The sequence below is a fragment of the Orbicella franksi genome, chromosome 3 (assembly GCF_964199315.1).
Source record: "Orbicella franksi chromosome 3, jaOrbFran1.1, whole genome shotgun sequence".
NCBI lineage: Eukaryota > Metazoa > Cnidaria > Anthozoa > Scleractinia > Merulinidae > Orbicella > Orbicella franksi.
Window position 1 is genome coordinate 12,209,827 of NC_138147.1, and position 22,674 is coordinate 12,232,500.

General features: G+C 38.4%; 4 protein-coding genes across 5 annotated transcripts in view; 1 reads left to right on the top strand and 3 right to left on the bottom strand.

The window, feature by feature from the left end:
• LOC145481296 (uncharacterized) overlaps window positions 1-22,674 on the bottom strand; it is a 147,681-nt gene that overhangs the window by 85,033 nt on the left and 39,974 nt on the right. The window lies entirely within an intron of this gene.
• Window positions 50-8,341, bottom strand: LOC145481297 (sodium/hydrogen exchanger 9B2-like). Its single transcript, XM_081459758.1, has 8 exons — window positions 7,400-8,341; window positions 6,179-6,366; window positions 5,438-5,544; window positions 4,309-4,461; window positions 3,428-3,536; window positions 2,808-2,944; window positions 1,938-2,018; window positions 50-673 (listed from the first exon to the last, which is right to left on the bottom strand). Exons 1-8 carry the CDS (start codon window positions 7,981-7,983, stop codon window positions 488-490), a joined length of 1,545 nt encoding a protein of 514 aa, XP_081315884.1. The 5' UTR covers window positions 7,984-8,341; the 3' UTR covers window positions 50-487.
• LOC145481308 (uncharacterized) lies at window positions 9,156-21,769 on the bottom strand. 2 transcript variants are annotated; one of them, XR_014048617.1, is made up of 5 exons: window positions 21,706-21,769; window positions 19,977-20,061; window positions 18,759-18,944; window positions 17,082-17,137; window positions 10,616-10,702 (listed from the first exon to the last, which is right to left on the bottom strand). XR_014048617.1 is itself a non-coding variant. In XM_081459771.1 (3 exons), exons 1-3 carry the CDS (start codon window positions 12,793-12,795, stop codon window positions 9,394-9,396), a joined length of 714 nt encoding a protein of 237 aa, XP_081315897.1. In that variant the 5' UTR covers window positions 12,796-16,175; the 3' UTR covers window positions 9,156-9,393. The 2 variants fall into 2 exon arrangements, 1 of the variants encoding a protein (XP_081315897.1); XM_081459771.1 differs by lacking the exons at window positions 17,082-17,137; window positions 18,759-18,944; window positions 19,977-20,061; window positions 21,706-21,769 and adding exons at window positions 9,156-9,660; window positions 12,609-16,175 and having other exon boundaries at window positions 10,443-10,702.
• LOC145481295 (acetyl-coenzyme A transporter 1-like) overlaps window positions 22,080-22,674 on the top strand; it is a 7,645-nt gene continuing 7,050 nt past the window's right edge. The window contains exon 1 of the mRNA XM_081459751.1: window positions 22,080-22,525. Within this exon, the coding sequence (XP_081315877.1) occupies window positions 22,088-22,525 (438 nt within the window). The 5' untranslated portion in view covers window positions 22,080-22,087. The remainder of the gene's footprint in view (window positions 22,526-22,674) is intronic.

Genomic DNA, 22,674 nt, shown 5'->3' on the forward strand with positions numbered 1-22,674 from the left:
AACCAGAGAACGTTTTTTACTACTTTTTAAAAATGTCAACAACATTGCATATACGATATAATTAGAAATTTTATTACTCTCTTTATTGTTATGAACGATTTATCTTAAGATCATTATTATCCATACGTTTAGAGTCATAGCAATATGACGCGAAAAGCTTATAGCTATAGTAGAAGATAATTCCTTCTTTAGAAGGGGAACATTTTTTGCATGTTAAATGGAATACGACAAATGCAAAATAATCGCATACATTTGAATAGTTCGTTTTTCTTAGTAAACGAAGATGAGACTTTTTTTCTTCATAAGTCTTCAACCGTGTGAAGTAAATCACCAATACTGTGTATTAAATATATCTGGGATGAAAGAAAAAGAAAATCGATATTTTTTTGTTACTTTTTATAAGTCATTATACATAACCAATAGCGTATAGTCGCGAATATACTTCTTACATATTCATATATTTGAGTCATCAAATAAATTACCAGTCTCAGACTGTACTTTCTAACAATGGACTCTCTGGTTTTTGAGAAGATTCTGCAGAGTCCTTGAGAATGCCATCTATTTCTACTACTGGAGGAGGACTGCGTTCTAACATTCTTGGTCCAGCCAAAACGATTCCTATGGCTCCAATGGGCGAAGTGATAAGAATTCCCAGCACAGCAATGGTCAGAATCTGTTTTATATGTTTAGAAAATACCCTGTGAGAAAGTGTACACTCTTCTCCGTGTTTCTATCGAGGTTTAGGGTAAATTTACCGCCGGTAGTCTATTGTGAATCCATGAATTTGATTGGCTCCGTTACGGTTTTCTATCTGCTGATAGTATAAATATACTAGCGTTCTATTCACGAATGGCGTTCTCTGATTGGCGACGCTACCCGTTATCTTTTCTGTTCTACATAGTGAGAGGGTAGCAGTGAGCGCTTGTTAATAAACTAGCGGGCACTTAAATTCTTCGCGTTTTGGAAGTGTCTGTGCAGAGGATTTAGATGAAAGATTTGAACGACTAGTAGATTTATACTAAAACAATTAGATTATTCGCTGTCGATTTCTAGGCGTAAATGGTTGACCCGGGCTGCGCCCTCGTCAACTATCATGCGATAGAATTCCCGAGCTCATAATCTAATTGTTAATTAACGTTCTATGACGAGAATGTCGTTTTCTGATTGGCTACGCTACTCACTATCCACTCTCGGCTGCACCTCGTTGACTATTCTCTCATAGAAAACTCGGGCTCGTAGTCTAACATTGTTTGATTGAAACACTCGCTCGAGGAAAGTCGAAAAAAACAACTGTGGAATTTCTCGTTCTCCCAAACCTTCCACTTTTGTTTTAATAACTCTAAAGAAACACTTTAACAGACTTACACAATGCGTTTTCGTTTAGTTTTGTCAATCTGGCTTGTATCAACCTGATGCAAGTTTTCTATCTCTCTATTTATGACCAAATGAGTTCGATTCAAAATATTTATGGTAACAAAAAGGCGAAATACAAAATTTCGACCTTGTAAACCCAAAATATTAATTTTGGCCTGTTGTGCAAAGTCGTACAACCTCACTTCTTGAACCTTTAAGAAATGTAGTTTTTTGCCTTACGTACCACGAAGAACTTTCCAAACGTTAAGAGAAACACGATTTAAAATTCTCCTTGTACTTGAGAAATCGGACCATAAATTGAAGACAACGATTTCCAAAGATATATCAGTTTTCAACAAGAATAATAAAACAAGCAATTGATCATCCGTATGACTGCTTGTGCATCCTGTTACCAACTCAAGGCTTCGCAAGCTCTTCGGAAGTCCCTGGAATGCGTTAAAATCCCTCAGCAGGTTATAAGAGAGCAGGTATAAAATTGTACTTGTTCGTTCACGTACAAAGCGTGAGCTAACAAGAGACAATTCTTTCAATTTTCAAAAACAGTTTATACCGGGTAGTAATACCTGAATTCCAAACTCTTCCTCAATCTGTCCCGTTAAGCCTTTCTGCCGTGCCATATCTAACGACACAGAACCAATGGCAGCCTGTATTAGAGGCAAGCAAATAATCTCGTTAATAAATGGCGATCATACTAACAAGGATCTATCCTATGCCAGTAAGGAATATATAGGATTAATCAGGCCATGTTCTTTTTCAGTGTGCTTCTGCATTTTATACATAGGCCTTCAAAAGCCTATAGGGTGAGAGGTCAATTAAGATATTTTCAATTCTTCTTTAGCCAAACTCTTCCTCTCTCTGTTTGCCCAAACACGAATGTTCTTTCTCTTTAAAGCTCCCCTGCCATATCCAGTTTATCTACCAATAACAGCCAAGCTTGAATAAACGAACGTCTGTCTCTCCGCATGCGCATTTTATCCGCTGCTTGATGACATAAAACTGAAAAATTCCGTGTTGAGTCTGATTGGCTGTTACTTCCGCGCAGAAATTCAAAATTACTCAATAGACAGCCAATCAGAGGCTTCGCTGATCTCTGAAGAGCTTCGTCTTTAGCAGTCGCGATTTAGACGTATTTCTAGCAGGGGAACAGACACGCGGAGAAAGGCGCCTCTCTTCTGAGGTTAAGGCTAAAGTCTCAGCTGGCGATTTGGCTGCTGGTGAACGCGGAATTGGGTAGGGGTTGTTTCAAAGGCACGCAAACTTAACCAAAGAAAGTATTCCATGTGCGGGGGAACCTTCAGATTCTTACGGGCTTGGGCCTAGCGTCATCATTTTCATTGTACCTCACTAGCAAGTAGCAGACAACAGTGACTGCAAATGTTAAAAAAGCTCAAGGGATTGAGTAATCGGCGAAATGATTTTGCTATTAAGCTTACCTGCACCGTGGCTTTCGGTAGCCATGCTATTGCAATAAACAGTCTCTCTTTCAAGTTCAGGTCGTTTCCAAGCAAACCAAGATAAGTAGTGATGAGCCGTATGACCAGACTTATAACCAAACTTACAATACCCATACCTTTAAGGAACAAAAAAACGAAAACATCCAGATCCCACACATGGACGAATTGTACGTTTAGCTCAGTTAGCGAGGCGCTAATTGGAGCGCAGTAAATCCCAGTGAAACCAAAAACCAGGATCAATAGAACTGGTAAGTTTCATGCTTGCCATGCATCGAGAAACTTGTCAAAGTCAGCTCAGCTCAACTAATCGACAAATTTTTGAAAATTATTTTCAGGTTTTGTAATTCGTTTTAGGTATGTTACTTTCTGTTCTCTATTAGTAAAGGGTTCTCTCTGGGCTAAAGCGACGGACATATTAACAAAGCTATTAGTGTTAACCTCGTATACATGATAGGGACATTAAGCTATTGAACTTGTCTCCTACACCATGTTTACTATCAGAATTTGAAGGTTAAGCTCCAAAAACATAGTTTCAAACGAAGACTGTGACCGCGACACTGGTCGTTTGAAATCCGCTCTGATGTCGGATTCAAACTTACCAACAACTTTGGTGTTCATGTATTCAACGCTGACTTCAGCTCCAACAAGACCAAATAAGAGAGGCTCAAACACTTGCCACACAAGAGACATTACCATGGCTACAGGAGCCTAAAACAAACAAACAAACAAACAAAGAAGATCATACCCTGTCTTCAGATTAAACAGCTTAAAAATAAATAGTTTGCTTTGAATTTATTTCATGCAAGCTAATGCCGACTTTAAAGAGCTTAACAAATTTATCATTCTGAGCATTCGTTTGTTGGGAACCTGATCCATGAGGGTTGGATTGATGGTTTAGCAAATAAAACTCTCATTTCCCAGAGAATGTCACAAAAGATTTAAAAGGAGAAAAATGGGCTCCCACACTTACAACATGGAGCACACAGAGATTACAACCAAATAACTTAAATTTTGCACCAACATAGTTTTATTAATAACAGGATGGTCAAAATATCTTTAGAGTAATCACGTAAAATTAGAGCAAGTTCAGCAGAGAAAACAGTCTATAGATCTGCTCTTTTTCAGTGAGAGAAGAATATACATGTACACGATTGCATTATTTTTTCCAATATGCGGCAAAATATACATGTATACTAAGGAGACTGGAAAAGCAGAATAGACGGAGAAAGACCCTGGGACAACCTTGATTCTGGTTTAGTCACAATCCTGTCACTGAGAAAAGGGTTGAGGTCTGCAATGCGTGCAGAGGTAAAGATAATACTGTCAGAGCCTGTAGGTACATGTATTGCTTCAAATTCGAAGGAAGTTGGTCAACTGGTTGATGATACCCATGTGGCACTAAAAGAATTTGAAACTGTCTTAAAAAATACTCAGTGATTTACTCTACACACATGTTAACAGAAACATATTTATCAAGTACCTTTCCTTGCTGTGTCCATCCATATGCAGCTACAGTTGACATGGTTAATACACCAAGAGCTCCTGCACCAGAAAATTTGGCCACGTTACTGCCAAACACAGAGAGTAATGCCAATGAGAGTAATATCACTAGTCTGTTGTGAGCCACATTGGTCTAAAGAGAATGCAAGAACCTAATTACCATAAATCTTGCCTCTAGTGTTGAATGTTTTTCCAGAGGGATATGGCTAGGGTGGGTTGAAGAATGGAGAAATCACTTAATATATATTGGAAATGGGGGAGCTTATTTTAAAGATAGAACTGAGCTTCATTGGAAATCATAAAATTCCTTAGTTTATTGTCAGTCAAGACAAAACAATGTTGAGGGTAAAATTTGTATCAACTCCTTACATGATGCACCTTCAAGTGGCCATAATAATTCAGGCCTTCTGATAAGGTGCAATAAAAAACCAGAAATTATGCAAAATTTTCAGGGCAGATTATGCGATAAGAACGGGCTGTTATGCAATAAATTATGCAAATTATGCGATTTTTACTGAGCTATTTTAGGCATATTTTACTACTAAGGTTTCATAAGAAGCTAAAACCACTTTTGGGCTACTCCAAAGACAAATTTAATTAAACATCTATGCATAAAATGCGATAAAGAGACAGTTAGACTCAAGGTGCTTGTCCACAATGGATGTTTGAAGATGATCTATCACAGTTGCATCTTCAGCCTATCGTCCATGTGGAAGGGATATTTCTTGCTCTATCTTTTGCAATTGGTATGAATCAGTCTTTTTAGTCGAAGAAACAGCAGGCAATTTCACTACAAGCTTCTCCAAGAGGGACGTTTAGTTCGAATTCCACAAAAGAAGCTAAATTTTTGCATCAAAATAAACATCGCTTGGATCATATGTTGCCGATATATACTGGTAATTCTGATTGGCTCAAGTAAAGGAACTGTTTGCGTTGCACTAATAGGCAATTCTTTGAGAATGAAAACTAGTGCCAGTCTCTAGAGGTCCAAGAAACATTCAGGAAATGATCAGCATCTGAACTGGCCTACATATCAGGGGAATCTGAAGAAAATTCCCAAAACAGTAAGAAAAATAACTTACACTAAGTAATCACAAGGAGATTTTTACCTCACTCTTATTGGGAAAGAACCAACACACTGCACCAGCAAGACTTCCAAGGGTTATTCCCAGTGCCAACTCTATTGGCCCACGAAATATACTGAATATCAGATCCTCTAAAAGAATCAGTAAAAAATTATGAGCAAAGTTAACAGAATAACAAATTTGCATAACAGGTTCATTGTCAGCCATTCAAAAGGGGTCCAGCTGGTTATTCTTGATCCATTTTACAATTCTGTGAATACAGATTGTTTTAATGTACATGTTAAAAGGTTTAATAAGTATGTATGCTTGGAATTTCTGTAACAGATAGCCAACTCTTATGGGAATTGAAAACAGTTTGAGATATCGGGATTTTGAGATAGCTGAGAGTAAGTGACTAATAAAGTACATGTACATCTACGGAAATATGATTTGAGTTTGACATAGTGGGAAGTGCAAGATAGTGAGGTTCAACTGTTAAAAAGATTTTTCCCTGTTTCCATTTCTGTCAACATCTTAATTAAAACCAAAAGTAGCTCAGTATACAAGATATCAAATCAAGATCAGAAAGATGGCACAGGTAACTCAAAGTTTTCTTTCTCAAGTGCAGGGAGTTGCCGAATTGGATACTGGTCAATTGATTGACCTTAAATATTTTTGTTGTACAATACTTCCTACTTGTAGTTTACTAATTTGGAGTACTGGTATTTGTTAGACTTGGAGGTCATGATAAAATGTTTTAATGACAACTAAGAACAAATAACTAACTCAGTGCAGATCCTGAATCAAAGGCTATTCCAAGGCAAACTCCAAATGCACTTATACAGAGAACATTATCAAAGGATGCTGCTGCCATAACCAGGGTAGGTATGCCTTTCTTCACTCCATAATGTTGCTCTTGTAGCTCCAACAAACAAGGTATTACTACAGCAAGAGAAACAGCTGCTTGGACAAACCTAACAGGAAAGAATAATGCGGCTATGTAAATTACTAATTAAAAAAAAAAATGAGTCAGACACCATATATGATTGTGTAAACTGGATAAAAAAACCCTACCAATTTTAAAAAGGAAAAATACATACATGTCTGCAACTTTTAATGAAACATGTCTTAAGTTGCTATTGCTGTAACTAGATATTATAGACTCATCTTATGCTCATACATGTACCTCTCTTGCCCTTTACTGCATGTTGACTGTACACAGCTACCTACCCAGGGGTGGATCCAGGATTTTTCTTAGGAGGGGGTGGACCACTAAGGAGTGGCATAACTGACTAGTGAGGTGAACAAATTTTAAAAGCAAATACGAAGAAGAAGGCTTCATCTCAAGGAGGTTGCACACCCCCTGCACCCTCCCCCTACATCAGCCCTTGCTATCGCTTTCCACCCAATGTGATGGGGGTGGGGAGTAGGGGCTAAGAGCCCTGTGCAGAAGTGACAGGGATAGTCACTACCAATTTTAGAAAGAGTTAAAGGCCTATAGATTGCACAACTTTGTTGCATACAACTTTTTTTAGCTTACACAGCTCACTCCATAGACCCCATTCATAAATGGCTGCAAATTACAAATTCTTTTGTAAATATAAAAATTAGCCCAACTAACCTTGTTTTTTAGTTGATAATTCAAAAGAACTTTTACTCTCAAATCAGGTTAAGTGGGCTTATTTAAATGCATACAAAAGAATCTTAAATTGGCAGCCATTTACGAAATGGGTCTATGCAACATTGTGTGTCTTTCATAATTTAACTTTGCCTGAGGCTTCAACAATAAATTGTAATAGGATTTTAATTGAATGTTTCAAAATCTTGTGGCATTACTTGCAATGCACATGCAAGTTTGGTTTACATGTATATGAAAACAATATGTGTTGTAGACTTGTCATAAGCTTGTCCCATGACAATGCTCAGTAAAGGTAGATGTACCTACAAGCTGATGAGGGCAAGCAATTTCAATTCATTCACATTTGCCTACCGAACAATAATACTTACCCAAGTTGAAAGGCCCAAAGCCACTTCATATCCAAAAGAAGATGCACGAGAATCGCAGCTGTAACTGCCTCTAATATGCAAGGCAGAAAAGCCAATCTAGCTAGAGTAAGTTTCAGTTTTTTGAGCGCTGATGTGTTTAACCCGAGTCCTGAACGAATAAGTATGACGACTAAAGACATACTTCGCAGCGTTGAAGACCACCGTTTATCGATGTGACGAGCCAAATCAATACCGCGAACATTTCGAAGGAGAAATCCCGCTAGAAGCATCCCTAGAAGTGGTGGGAGATGAAGATATGGTATTCTACACACAAGAAAACCACAAAGGCTTGCAGAAACGATGACTATGAATATGCCAAAAATGTTTCCACCCGGTAAAGCATCTGTACCGATGATAGACCATAACACAGCCCATATTAAAACAACAATCAGTCCTCGAGTTAACACGCGTCCAAAAACGCCAGATGGCGGAATGGTCACACCTGCCGAAAGAAGTCTCTTCTTAAACTTTCCCGTGTTGGATTTTGACGGTGAATCTCCGTTATTTCCTTCGTCATCACGTTCCCTTGCAGTTTTGACGTCCATAATCTACAAAAGGATCGAGAAGAATCCAAACTACAGCTAACGAGAGCTCACTGCCCTCTTGCTTCTCCTGTTTACTTTTTGCGTCAGGCGTTCTTCGTCTGTCCCAGTTTTCCCCGCGCAACATCGATGTACACAGGACACCACGCTACGTAGCACACCATGCTAAACAGGACCCAGACCAGAGTTGCTGTTTCTTTGCTTGTTATCACGCATTCTAGCTCTGCTCTCATGCGAACCTGACTCGCTCAAAGTTAAGATCTAATTATTGGTTGGAATTACCATAGAAATAGCTGTCATATTAGATCAGATGTTGCTTTCAAGTTCGCACAACAACGTGGCGGCAAAATTTGATAGACTTTATCAGAAACACATGTATCATTGACTCTCAAGTTGGAAGGTTTTTTTTTTATTACTTCATAGGATGTGTAGTCTAAGAGTGCTTACCAAATATCAGCTGTTGAAGCTGTTTTTGATTCGCAAGGTTTTTGGAAATTGAAAAGCGAACAGCCCTTACCGCTAGAATCAAGCGCTTGTCGTAAAAACAGGCGTCGACGAAGGAAGGAAAAGAGAAGTTGCGGAAATTTTCGGCGTCCTTTTCCATCCACGTGTAACGATGACCTCTGGCGCCTTAATGTTTATTATTATTATTACTATTATTATTATTATTATTATTATTATTATTATTATTATTATTTGTTTGTTCTGTTTGAATTTTGTTTGTTTTTGTTTTTGCTTTCAATTTAAAGTTGTTAAACACCGTGAATGGAAACTATATCACCAGGTATAGTAGACCTTCTCACGGTTTCCGACGCCATTTTGTTTCGAGACAAACACAGCAAACATTGCAATTAATGTATGGGGGAAATAGAAAATCTAGTGTCTACCACGGAAAATTTGAGCTCTGAAGTAGCCATGAATTAATAATTAACTACTGACCCATACTTATAAGAATTTGCTGATCGCATTTGAGGGAGATAGCCTCGCTAGAAAAGCCACGATTAAGGTTTTCCGGCATTTTTCCATACATTTGTCTGTTAAAGCGAGTCGCAGTTCGCTGGAAAATTAAAAGATATTTGTATGAAAAATTAAAAGTGCAATCCCTTGCCTCACAGCGATGTCTATGTTCTTCAAATTTGACCAAAAAAACTTTCCTGCTGCGTATCTGTTCCTTGTAACTCATAAAATGCTCAGAGAATCAATCACTCTCAACTTATTGGGCATCAAACTTTTAACTTTTCCTATACATTTACTGCAGTTTTTACTGTGTTTGCCCCCAAGCAAGATGGCGTCAGAAATCGTGAAAAGCTCTATAATGCTCCTGTTTTAAGCAATTCAACTTCATTAAATTTTGTACGAGAAAAACATGAAACGGAATATTACTGCGTCAAAGTTTATTTAATTGAACCATTTTCAACTACACATACACCTATCAAGTTTCATTGGAATAGCTTTTCTTTGTTCTTTTGTCTTAACAAGCTTAACGACTTTTCTGTCTTTTCTTTTTTCCTCGTCGATGTCAGAGTCTTCATTTTGCCTCTGTCTGTCCAGTTCTTCCACGTATAAGTCTTTGGCTATCTTTCTAAACAATAACTCCACATTAAACCCGGACAGGGCACTGGTCTCCACATACGGGATTTGGAAGAGGTCAGCCACGGTGCTGGCACATTCGTAGGAAATCTAAAATAGAAAAAAAAGTAAAAAAAGTCTGCATATAAGCCAAGTGGGACGACTAAAGGACGTTCAAGGTCCAGGGTTCGCGTTTACGCACAAATCGTGCGTATATACGCATAAAACCTTCGTAGGACGCGCAAACACAGGGCCCGTTCCTTCCCTGGGACGCACAGAATCAAGTTTAACGCGAATGAAATAAAATAGCAGAAGTATCGAAAAAAGATACCAAATTGTATTGAAGCATTCTTACTCTAAAGGCCTTAACTTTAATTCAAGAAAAGGAAAGTGAGTGATTGAAGACGCTCGTCGTGTTTAATCAAGTTGAAAACTTGAATAAACATACAACGGTGGCCAAATTAGATCGATACCAGACCTTCTCTCTCTGTCTCTGTCTATCGTGTGAGGATTACGATGTAAAAGCCTCCGGATGAATGGCGCCAAGGACTTATTTTCCTTGACAGTCAATCTACGAGGATGCTCCTTACGCAAGACCCACTTTTGAAGCGGAGTTGCCCAGAACGCTTTTTTCCCGCAGATTTAGACAATCGGTTGAACCTAAGTTCTCATCAGTCACACTGCAGCGTTATCAAAGCAGACTTATATCTGGTCTACCGCTCTTAAAGCTTATCCGATACTTACTATACAGCGAAATGCAGGGAAAAAACAAAATCAACAAAAAACGCATCTACAACAAAACAACATCAACAACAGCAAAAACATTGTTCGAACTTTAAAATTGATATCTTTCGGAGAACAGTACGCTCCACTTACAGTCCCTTAAATTCTACGTCATGATTTGTACTCATCTGCCGTTGACTTTTTTCGTCCACTTTATTTCCCACCAGAACAATCAATGGCTTTTTAATGCGTCCAAATCTCTCCTTTTGCGCCAATTCAATCCAGTCTGGCACATTGTCCAATGTACAACAGTTTGTCACGTCAAAACACACCAGAATGACGTGACAGTCACGCAGATAAGATGGGATGAGACAGCGAAAGCGTTCTTGACCAGCGGTATCCCAAATTTGTAGGCGGAGCCCAAATCCATCTGAAATTTGAAAAAAAATAAAATCTATTATGGAGGAAAAATATTTTGTGACGACTCCTACAAACGTTTTTCCTCAATCATGGGAGTGAATTAAAAAAAACAACAACCACCAAACAACCAACCAAACAACCAACCAAACAACCAAACAATCAATCAAACAAACAAACAAACAAACAAACAAACAAACAAACAAACCAAAATAAATTGATGTCAAGTTGCTTTTTAGAGGTGAATTCATCGTCACTTACAGTTTGCCCTAAAATGACACGTCAGGCCATCTTTTAATTTATACGACCAAATTACCAAACCACTTAAGCTTAGATCTCAAACGATTTAATACAGAAGAAACCGCTCGCCGGATCGCAAACTATCCAAAAGATCCAGAAAAGATCTCAACGAAGACAAAAGACCTCTTATTATCTTAAAGATTGAAAAAAAAAAAAAAAAAAAAAAAAAAAAAATGTAACGATATTTTATAAAATCTAGCAAATCTCTGAGGATGTTAAAGATCAAAAATACATTTTTCACGGCCAAAAACATCTTAAACGATCTCTGACTATCTTAAAGATTCAAAGGATCCCGTTAATGATATAAAAGGTTTAAAGATATATAGCGATCTAATTAGAAGATCTGAAAGATATCTTGACGTAAAACTAAACATGTCCGATTAATGATCCTATAGATCGAAATGATTGCTATCTATGATAATAGTCTTGATCTTAATATCAAAAGGAAAAAAAAACAACTTTGGGGTCTTGTTTAGCTGTGATGTCACCAGTAACTTGTTACATCATGCACAAATTGATTCGTGCTGTTTACGTTTGTAGCCGGCCAACTTCCCGTCCGGAAAGCAGATAAAAAAAAACACTGTTCCACGCAATCAAGGTTGGTATGCTATGTTTTCTTTTCTTAGCAACAAATTCATATCTTCAGAACGATTATTACTTACTTTTATCGTCTATTTCTGCTAGAAGGAAAAACTATAAAATGCAACAAAACTTCGTTCTACCGTTACATCTTAGGTGCTTTTATAATGTTCTTTCAGTAACAGCTAAAGATATTTAATCCAGCAGTATCAGTTCGGTGAAGTTACTCCGCGCTAGAGACGGACTGAATATTACCCAACTTTTTTCGTTAATCACGGGCGGTCTTTAAAGAATAATTCACAATCGGGGAAAAAGTGTTTTTTTGGCCTTAAAATTTTTTTTTCGCTGCCACGTCAACCTTATTTTAGTCTTCAATTTCTCGAGTTGAATAAACTGGGACGAAAAGATGATAAAAATATGAAATAACTGGAAGTATAATTTCATGTCATTTGCAGACGCACACGACGGTTGTAGATAAAGCATTTTCTTAATCATTAAGAAAATTTATGCTCTTCGCTTCTAGAAAATTTACACTTGCATCGCTCTTCTCACCTCAAAAATGTCATTATCGTGTCCAGTCCTACAAGAATTTTTGTTTTGCTCTCACTTCCTGACAAAAATTGATCTATCTGTTTCATCTTGTTTTTCCTTGTTTTTGAACAAGACGTTTTAAATTCCATTTATCGATTGATCGTCTTCGGTGATTTTCCCTGGTGTAGGGCTCCTAAATAGCAACTGCCACACACTGCGTTATCTAAAGCCAAATAATAATATTACGTACTTAAAGAGTATCTCAGCAACTTTCAATGCGGCGGCAAGCGACTATAAATTGTATAGTACGAACGTCAAAGTTTAAACAAAGACGGAAAAAGGTCTTTTTCCGCCCTGTTTATACACAACTCGCCCGCTGAGCTTTGTAAGTCTTCCCTTAATTAAAAGCAATGCTTGAAGGGCATCAGTGGAGCAAGCCTTCAGTCTGTAGTAAAACTAACACCCGGTTATGTTATTCTTTGGTTTTGCAAAAGTAGTGTTAAACTTACTTAAGTAGATTGTCTTCGTAAAAAAATCTATTCCTATAGTTGGCAGATACTTGTCTTCAAAACCGTTGTAAACAAATTTCCACACCAAGGCCGACTTTCCCACTCCTTGATCACCTAAAACGACCATTTTATATTTGCTGATATTTTCGGTTTGAAAAACTGAGTCTAAACTGCCTCTTGCTTGCATTTTCTTCCAGCTGTCGTCTGCAAAACTTCTTTTATGACGTCATAGTGTAACTGACCAATGCGTCGACCGCGCGAAAAGCGGAGCACGCGCACTTGGACATGCGCTCAAACTGATCGATAAGTAAAGCAATTTCGTCCCGAGCCGTGTATTTTCGGTCAGAGGTCATTCTTGGTGCTGACCAAAAGGATCGTAAACTCAGGAACGAGAATTTACGAGATTGTTAAACTCACGTAATGTTTGTCAGAATCGAAGTTTTGTTTTTAATTAAACACAGACAAGAAACATGGAAGTAGCAGGAGAAATTGAAACAAATAATTGATCGTCAGTGAGGAATATGGAAGGCCAAGCAAGAGCAGATACCTAAAATTCAACGTGGTGAATTTCCAACGCTTTGTGGGTCCTTTCCACGTCAATCAACTGAAGATGACTGTAGGTTCTGTCGAAACATGTCTTTGAAACTTAAGACCTTAGTCGTTTTCTTTAAATTCTTGAATTTGAAAGTGCTACGAAGTAAGTTACACGTGACATAAATGTAGGCCTACATGAAAACATTAGAAGATAAGGAATAAACTGTGATATCCAAAGCAAAGCTGAACTGAAAAGTATACTGAACAATTTTGGTCCTTGGGTTTTAAGTCGATATCTTTGTAAGTAATTCGAATGTAAAGCGCTCGTTTTTCAGTTTAAATCGAAATCCCGTGCTCGGCTCCATGCTTTCTTTAACTGTTCATATTGAGCCGGAATGAACAAAAGAAACGAATACAAACACTTTTACATCTCCAAATTTACGCAACGGCGTATTTTGAAAACACTAGACAGCGCAACGACATCATAATTTCTAATCAAGCTTTGAAAAGGAAGACATGGCGGGGCTCGCGAACGTCCTGTATTTAAAACAGGTGAAGAATTATCAACTTCAAAGTTCTATTAAAAACAAGTTAACCTAAACACCAACTAACTATTTAGAAAAAAAAAATTGTTTTATGACGCTATATTCACCACGTTAAGCGGTGAATATAACATTTCTAAGCTTGGTTACTAAGCAACAACACCTTTGCCATTTAGGCAAGCAAACATGGCGGATAGTCGATGAATGAATTGTTGTAAAACCAAAACCTAACTAATCACTCTAGCAAATTACAAAGGACACAAACAATCCAGTGAACCAATCAAAACTCGAAGTAATTACATGTAGCTTACGTGAAGCGCAGGAAAACGTGTATGATATGAGTCACGATCGGGTTTGGCTTTAGTTCTGATTGGTAGACTTTCTAAAAGTTCCTTCCAATAATTCTTCCCTGGCCTGATAAATGAGTGAAGGATTGAGAAAAGGTCGACTAGTGGCAAGTTTATTCTGATTGGATGAATGAAAAAATGGCGCGAGTGCAAAGCCAATTAGTTTTCGACAATTAAGTAAAAAACGCTCTATTCGAAAGATATCACTCCAAGTCCAAGATATTAAAAACATGAGGAATTAAAAGAAAAAAAATGCCATCGCCATTGGGCGAAAAATGTTTTAGAGAACTGGTATTCAAGCTAAGGCATTTAAGAATCGTGAACTAAATTGTCAGATAAAGCCACCGAATGATTTTTTTCTTCGGTCTGGAGTTACTAATTCAAGAATTTTTCGCAGTGTTTCTTTTTTTGTTAGAAATATATGAGCGTGACAGTCATTATAAGTGCGTGACAATCAGTGTTTAGCGTTACATTTGATATTCAGGAACTTAGCAATGACGTAAATCGTATTTCCTTAGCAACCTAATCGAGGGCGTATTTAGAGCTTTTCTTTACTTTGTAATTAGTGACAGTGACTGAGACATAGTCGAGATATAGGGAGTGATAAGCTGTGAGCATTAAAATATCATGTTACAACGAGATCGAGAGTGACTAGTGATGATATCAGCGTTTCCAACATTTTTATTTGTTACTGCCGCCTTAATTGATGTGTAAATTGAATCACAATCGTTGTATCACTAAAAATACGGACGTACACTATGCAGACGAACAATTGTATATGTGCTTTCATGTTTAGTCCGACCTTCTTTGTAGTTTTTGATATTCACCTTTGGAAATTACACTGAAACAATTATTCGCCTCAGGCTCTGTGAACAGTGGTAAATATTTAATTCAACTTCGTCTCAATAAATATTCACCAATGTTCACTTCGCCTTCGGCGAGTAATTGTTAATTGGTGTTAAAATAGAGCGGTTTTCAATTGAGTGTCGAAAGTAATTAGATAATTACTTTTGTTTTGGTTTGGTTTTACTACGGTTTGAGATTGACTGAGCAGTCTAATTGGTAAGTAATTGGTTTGGTTTTGGTTTTACGAAAAACCGCTCTATACGACGCCACGTTTGAATTTTATTTATTGTCCATTGCAGAAAGTTACTACACTGTAAGCATCTGATATCACTCAAGGAAACAAACTGAGATATTTTGACGCAAGGATCGCCATTCACTGAGCCAGCGAGTAGAACTGCAACCTGGCTTTACACAAAATGGCCGAACGTAATGATGCCCAAAGTGTACATATACAAGACAAAAGCAAGGTCATGGAGAAAAACAAAAATCTACCAAACGTAACACGAGACAGAAGAAATATCGCCTTGCTTGTGTTCCTCTATGTACTCCAAGGAATTCCCTTGGGGCTAGCAGGCGCTATGCCAATGTTGCTACAAACAAGAAAGGTTGCTTACAAGGACCAAGCAACGTTTAGTCTTGTGTTTTGGCCGTTCAGCATGAAGCTGTTGTGGGCTCCTGTTGTAGACACTGCTTATTTCTCGCGATTCGGCCGAAGGAAGTCTTGGCTTGTTCCGGTTCAGTACTTGATTGGAATTTTTTTGCTTATCCTTTCGGTGGTAAGTTTCCTTTTTAACTTGCAAAATATTATTTTCCAAGTTGTAGTGTTGAAGCGATTTCACTCCATCACTCCTTCACTGGGTCACTTCCTGTTAGACATTTGAACCCCCGGGGGGAACTCCCATATGGAAAGGTCACGGATGCTCGTCGGAAAATTTGAATAAATTTAACTCCTGAAGGAGACTAACATGGGAGTTACTCGAGCTTCATTAGACCCCTAAAAGATACCACTTAAAACGGAATAGGTTCGATTACTAGCCACTGTTCCAGCAAGGATCGTGCGCGCACTTGTAGACCCGACTCGCGCACTCGAGCAGCGGAAATCAAGCCTGAAAACAGAAATTTAACGAAAGCGTTTCTTTTAATTATTATTTCTTCGAGTGCACCCTAAAGGATACTTGGACAGCTAAAAATGGTGACGTTTCGTCGTCAACATCCCAAGTGAGACCAGAATCCTTGATTTGTATCCGAAACGACGAGCATCCCCGGCCTTTTCATATTGGAGTTACAACCCCCCACCCCCCCCCCCCCCACCCCGGGTTTCGAACATCCGCCGTTTGAGGCCGTTTTACAGTCGTCGCACCGTGTCAAGTTAGTTATTCTTTGAATTTCTGACGTAAGTACTCAATATCTTACCGCAGAAATGCTCTACATTGAAAAAAGGTTTCGCACGAACGTTTTTATAAATAGAAACTAACTGTAATTATATAAATAGCTCATTTCCCGAAGGTGTCCGCTCATACAGGTTTAACCATACTCGATTGCCGAAAAAGAAGACAATGAAAGTCACAAAATTGAGGAGCTGTATGAATTTTCGAATGATTCAAACCGTGATTAACTGTTTTAGATGATCAACAGTCAAGAGAATTCAGGACAATTCGAACGACGTGTTCCGTTGTTGATTTATACGATATTGTAAATAAATACACATAAATACGGACATGGCGAAATGAGAACCAAATAATTGATAAATAGAAGAAACGACATTACGTAAGACTGGTAGTTCCGCAGTCTTTAATATCGTCTTAATAAAGGGAAGGAAAAAAAAAAAGAAGAGAAAATAAAGGAGTTATTACAACACGGGGTATTCGTATTTGGTCACCCCTCCAAGTACGCACCCCGCCGAACAGGGATTAACTTTGTTGAGTGGACGAGACCTGGTGCTGTCCTTGTTGTATAGTGACTGTACAGTTTTAATTTCTAAGATGAGAAAAGGTAACAAAGAGAAAAAAAATCACTGATACTGGCTGGGAAAATAAAGAACGAAGAAAATGAGAGGAATGAAAATGAGAATTGTTACTTGTTTTGGTGATCGGTACTTTCTTTATAATCGTCTCGGTTTCTCGTACGAGGATAACTCGGTCTCTCGGACCGATAACTTCAGGGATGTTTTCATCAGTGTTAAATCTCCTCGTGTATTCTCTTACCGTTGCGTTTTGCACTATGTCTTAACAGTGCCAGTGGGCTTTAGCTTTCACTTAACCTACGGATTAAAACCTCAAGTCAGTGGCATCAAAATTATCACTGTTCAGACAATCCATTTTCCAAGTTGAGTGGCTCATAACCACTTTGATTAAACTGTTGTGCTGCATTATCAAATTTGGACGGGGAACGAGGAGGAGAAACGGGGGGGGGGGACAAGGTTGAAAAAAATTGCCTTCGTTTTGCTCGGGGGAGGGGTAAAACAGGGAAGAAAGGGTGGGAGCGTGGGGATGGAAAAACGGGGAATGGGGGAGAGTAATTTTTTGCTTCCCTGAGCCTTTCCCGTTCCAAAACTTCTCGGCAATTTGCAGCTGAGTTCTCATAATCAGTGAAAACAATGTGTGAAAAACCATACTCCATTTTCTTGTAGGACATACAATCTAATTATCTTTTTCGTTTTTCAGCACATCGAGGTTTTGCTGGATGAAAACAGTGAAGAAGGCCCAAGCGTTCTTTTTCTAACTGTGATCTTTTTCTGTCTGAATTTCCTTGCCGCGACTCAGGACATTGCTGTTGATGGCTGGTCGCTTACATTACTGTCCAGAGAAAATGTCGGTTATGCCTCAACTTGCGATACTGTTGGTCATCTTTCGGGGTTTTTCATCGGGAATGCCGTGTTCTTAGGTCTGACCTCTGCCGACTTTAGCAACAGATATCTTAGAACGCAGCCATCACCAAAGGGAGTGGTCGCATTTTCAGGATTTTTTCATTTCTGGGGAATTGTATTTTTAGTCACAACTACGTTGATTGGATTGTTTAAACAGGAAAAGTCTGAGCAAGAACTTCATGGTGAGGAATCTGTTCAGGGAATTGCTGATGGGTATAAAACTTTGATTCAGATCCTCCGCTGTCCAGGCATTTTGAGATTCGTGCCTATCTTACTTACATTTAAGGTAAGATTTGAAAACAAGGTGCTAAACAACGTACGCTGCAGCCTGCGAATAGGGTGACGTTTGCGGAGCACATGAGAGTAGTGAAGCCTCTTCACCAGACCCCTCTTCACCGGATTGCTTCGCGCGCGGACTAGCTCTTTATTGCTTGCGTATGTGACTCAAAGGTGAGCCTGTTCACAGGCTACCCACTCTGAAATTATTCTTTTTTTTCTACCACTTCCTTATGTTATTAATACGTTAATTTTAAATCTGTTCAATAGTGTATCACCCTCTGTATATTCTGACTTCTTTCTTTAAACTTCGTGGCAGTGAAAATCTCTTTTATCAGAGGGAGAAAACTTGCATGGTATCTTTGGTTTGTGTTTAAAAAAACCAACAACCTCGTAGCTGTCCATTATTGGTTCAGCAAATGATTCAACGAACCCATTGGGCAGGATGTGTCAATTGAGATGGGGGGGGGGGAGGGGGGGCAAGGGGATGGGCTTGGTAATCATGTACGACCTTGGAAAAAGAAAGGACATGAAAAGAGATTTCTAAGGGATTGGGAACAAAGAGATATAAAATTTAGGAACATTGCACATACATGTAGTTTAAGACAGAAAAGCACAGAGTGGCATAACAAGGCTTAGGATGGGGTGGGAGCCAGGGGTAAAAGGTATGGGAGTTGGAAAATTAGACCTTGCTGTTCCCCTTTCCCTCCCCCCAACATCTACCAACATGAAACCATACCTGTTTGTTTGTTTTTTCAGGCTGGCTTTTCAGCTGCTGACTCGGTAACTAACCTAAAGCTGATTGAAGCAGGAGTTCCTAAAGAAAATCTTGCTCTTCTTGCCATCCCTATGGTTCCAATTCAGATTCTATTGCCCCTTTACATCAGCAGATACACAGCAGGTACTTAAATCTCTATTTTGCACACTGCACACAAAATGACAAAGGACAAAATAAACAAAAAAAATTGATCTATAAAGTGGTGCTATTATTTTAATATTTTACATTACATAGGTCCTCGTCCCTTAGATGTGTTACTCAAGCTCATACCGTACAGACTGCTTATGGGTGTTATAATAATGATATTTGTATGGTGGGCCAATTTTGTGAGTGGACCTGGAGAGGAGTTTTTCCCGATATACTTTTATGTCATATTCTTATTGGTGTCAGCTGTTTATCAGGTACGGTAATTAAGATTTTCCTTCCTATACTCTTCCAAGACCGTTCAAATGTGTCATACTGGACCCAAAGTACAAATTGTGTTACTAAATATGTGCAACATTAAGAAGATAGATTTTGGATAAAAATTTTCAAAAATTGTACAGTCCTGTAAAACATTGATTTCTAGAATTGTTTGCCTGTAATTGCATGGAGAGAGAACAACTTTGACCAAAGAGGTTCAAACACACTTTTTTATACGTGAAAAACTTTGCATGCATTGCAGGCCTATGGTAATCATTTTGTTGCTGAGAAGACAGTGGTTAGGGGAAGTATAACCAAAGAGGATATACTACAGCTGTGCCATGCTTTAGTGTAAACAGGGTAATATTAGTGAAAAGAAGCAGATCTGTTATGTCTGGGTTAGGGACTGGATAGCCAAAAGGCAGGAAATTGACTTGCAATATTTTAGAATAGGAAAGCAGTGCAAATTCTGCAGCATTATACTCAATAATGTTATTGTAATAATATTCATACATCTCCAGGCTTTTATCTATGCCTTTTTACGAGTTTAACCTCTTCAATGTTAAGAAAAGAAAGAAAAAATTACCATATTTTCTTTTCCTCATTTTGCCACCAATAGGTGACATTGTATTGTACCTCTCTAGCCATTATGGCTTTCAACGCTCGCATTAGTGACCCACGTGTCGGAGGGACTTACCTAACCCTTCTGAACACACTGAGCAACCTTGGAGGCAACTGGTGTCAGACATTAGCCTTGTGGCTTGTTGATGGACTCACCTGGACAAACTGCTTAGGTGCAACTATGCCAGGACTGCATTGCAGCAGCAAGACAAGTGCTAAGGTACATGTGCAGGGAATTACCCTACAAAGGAAGCAAGTAATTATTAATTATTTGACCATTAATCAACCATTTAATTGATTAGTCTTCCTGAGTGCACTAAAAGGGAAATCCAGTATAAATAATTTAATTTTTGGAAAGATATGCATTTCAGATAATAAATCTCTTATTGGACATTTCAGTGTGTTGTACCATTGTCAATTTTTAATGGTCATTAGTAAATGACTTGTCTTAAGGACTGGCCAAAATACTACAAAGCAAGTAATATAACATGATACTGCATTCTTGAATGTCTAATGAGATAGGTTGAGAAAGGTACTACCTACATTTTTAAAAAACAAATTCAAAATTATTTAACATAAAATAAAACATGAAATTATCATTGCTTTGTGCTTTGTAAGTATTTGTTACACCAGTACTGTTAAGCCAGTTCACACTTGCACCAACAGTGGGTTGTTAGCTTGTTTATTACTTGCAGGATTGTACAAACACTGGAGGCATTTGCCAGACGTGGATTGATGGATACTATGTGGAGTCCATAGTCTGTCTGGTTATTGGGATTTTATGGTTGCATTGGAAAGGTCAGGAAACTCGATCTCTACAAGACTTACCAGAACCTGTTTGGAGATGTCAATAAATTACAATAACTTGGCACACAAGATAAAAGTCCATGCACCATGGCTCATTAAACTGCTACATGTAAATGTTAGTAATAATTACATGTTATAATATAGATTAGGACCCTGCACGTACTCTGATTGGTCAAAAACCCATGTTTTATCAGAGTATAAAACATATAAAAAGCGTGCTTTACTGTTTTTTGCCACATTACCTCTATATCATAAAGCAAATGAAGAAGCCTAAGGTGTGTATTACACTGTGATAAAACATTCTGGACATTTCAAAACACTCGAGAAAAGTAGAAAACACTCACCTGCAGCTCAGGTTTTCTACTTTTCCCTCATGTTTTCAATTGCTCTTAGTGTTTTATCACAGTGTAATACAAAGCTTAGGCTAATCTTTATTTGGTAAATAAAACTGTAAAATTTTGAAATATATGTACGGAATGGTGATTCCTAAATCAATATATACAGTATGTAAACCTTCATCATTGTAGTAATAAAATGAAAAAATTAAAATCACATGAGCATATTCCACTCTTGCACCCTCTTCACAAATGACTATAAATCCCATTTTATGAATAAATGAACCCATAGACTCCAGATAGTGCTATCAACCCCCTTCCCTCCCAACCCCCACCACCACACACACACACATACAAAAATACCACAGATGAAGCCATAGATCATTCCTGCCTGTTGCTTGCCTGTAGATGATGTCTGGAAGGAGGTTTACTAGCAGTCCTAGAAGTTTACAGTACATGTACACAGACTTTGAGTGTCTAGATTTAAAATGTGTACGTACTGCATCTGTAACACCCTATAGGGCTGATTCAACTTGATTAAAGCTTAGACGAGAACTTCTTAACAACTCAAAAAGTCCCCCAAAACACACGTATTCTTCTAAATGATCGTAGCTAGATAATTATGTGAAATGTTTAATAATGAGAAAAAATTGGAGGAAGGAGGTGTGGGTTCGAGAATTAGCTGTAAGACCAAGTGTGAAAAACAAATCAACAATGGCAATCTGCATTTAAAATAAGCTTACCTGAGCCACCTGAGCCGAGCAGGCTTATCTTATAAGGAGTTAACGAGGTGTAAACAGCTATTACTGCGTCAAAATGTAATGAGTGTATTTCAGAGCAGTAGCTGAAATTTCGACTTTGGTCTTCCTGTGTCTTTGCTCGATAGTGTTGCGTCCTGTTCCACGAAAGGCCTGAGCCAGTGGTACTATACGTACATCATGGGTACATCTACGTCATTTACGATATACTGAAACGCCACAACACCTGTAATCTGCCGCCACGTTTCTCTGTTGTCGGCGTCTTCAAATAGAATTTTCCTTATTTTTCCCGTGCAACAGAGCACCAGAATTTTGTCTAACATGCAGTACATGTACATCTCAAACAATTAACTGAGACGTTTCGAATATGATTACAAGATCACGAGCGGCAGAGGCAGTAGCGAAAAGAACGGCATCTACATTTCTTGATGAAGAACTGACCAATGGTGTCGTTTCAACAGCGAACGGCGTAGAAAAAGAAGGCGACCAAGACAAGCTCATGGAGAAAAGCGATCAACAACCGAGTTTAAAACGAGACAGAGGAAGCATAGCCTTGCTTGTGTTCCTCTATGTACTCCAAGGAATTCCTTTGGGGTTAGCCGGCGCTATGCCGATGTTACTACAAACAAGAAAGGTTGCTTACAAGGACCAAGCAACGTTTAGTCTTGTGTTTTGGCCGTTCAGCATGAAGCTGTTGTGGGCTCCTATTGTAGACACTGCTTATTTCTCGCGATTTGGCCGAAGGAAGTCTTGGCTTGTTCCGGTTCAGTACTTGATTGGAATTTTTATGATTGTCCTTTCGACGGTGAGTGAAGTTTACTGAGTTAAATTTGCTTAAGTTTAAGTTTAAGTTTTTCTGGTGTTTGCGAAATAAAGGGCCCGGACGCACTGGGCAAATTTTTGTTTATTTTGCGAAAAAATCTGTCATCGATTCCCTGAGACAAGTGCGTCCGG

Excerpts from the sequence above, each read along its gene's own strand:
- LOC145481297 (XM_081459758.1), bottom strand. The coding sequence starts at position 7,983 with ATGGACGTCAAAACTGCAAGGGAACGTGATGACGAAGGAAATAACGGA. Across the intron at positions 5,545-6,178 it reads TGATTCAGGATCTGCACTGA|AGGATCTGATATTCAGTATA; the intron begins GTTAGTTATTTG and ends TGATTCTTTTAG. Across the intron at positions 2,019-2,807 it reads TACCGAAAGCCACGGTGCAG|GCTGCCATTGGTTCTGTGTC; the intron begins GTAAGCTTAATA and ends CCTCTAATACAG.
- LOC145481308 (XM_081459771.1), bottom strand. The coding sequence starts at position 12,795 with ATGCAAGCAAGAGGCAGTTTAGACTCAGTTTTTCAAACCGAAAATATC. Across the intron at positions 10,703-12,608 it reads TACGAAGACAATCTACTTAA|ATGGATTTGGGCTCCGCCTA; the intron begins GTAAGTTTAACA and ends TTCAAATTTCAG. Across the intron at positions 9,661-10,442 it reads AGATGAGTACAAATCATGAC|ATTTCCTACGAATGTGCCAG; the intron begins GTAGAATTTAAG and ends TTTCTATTTTAG.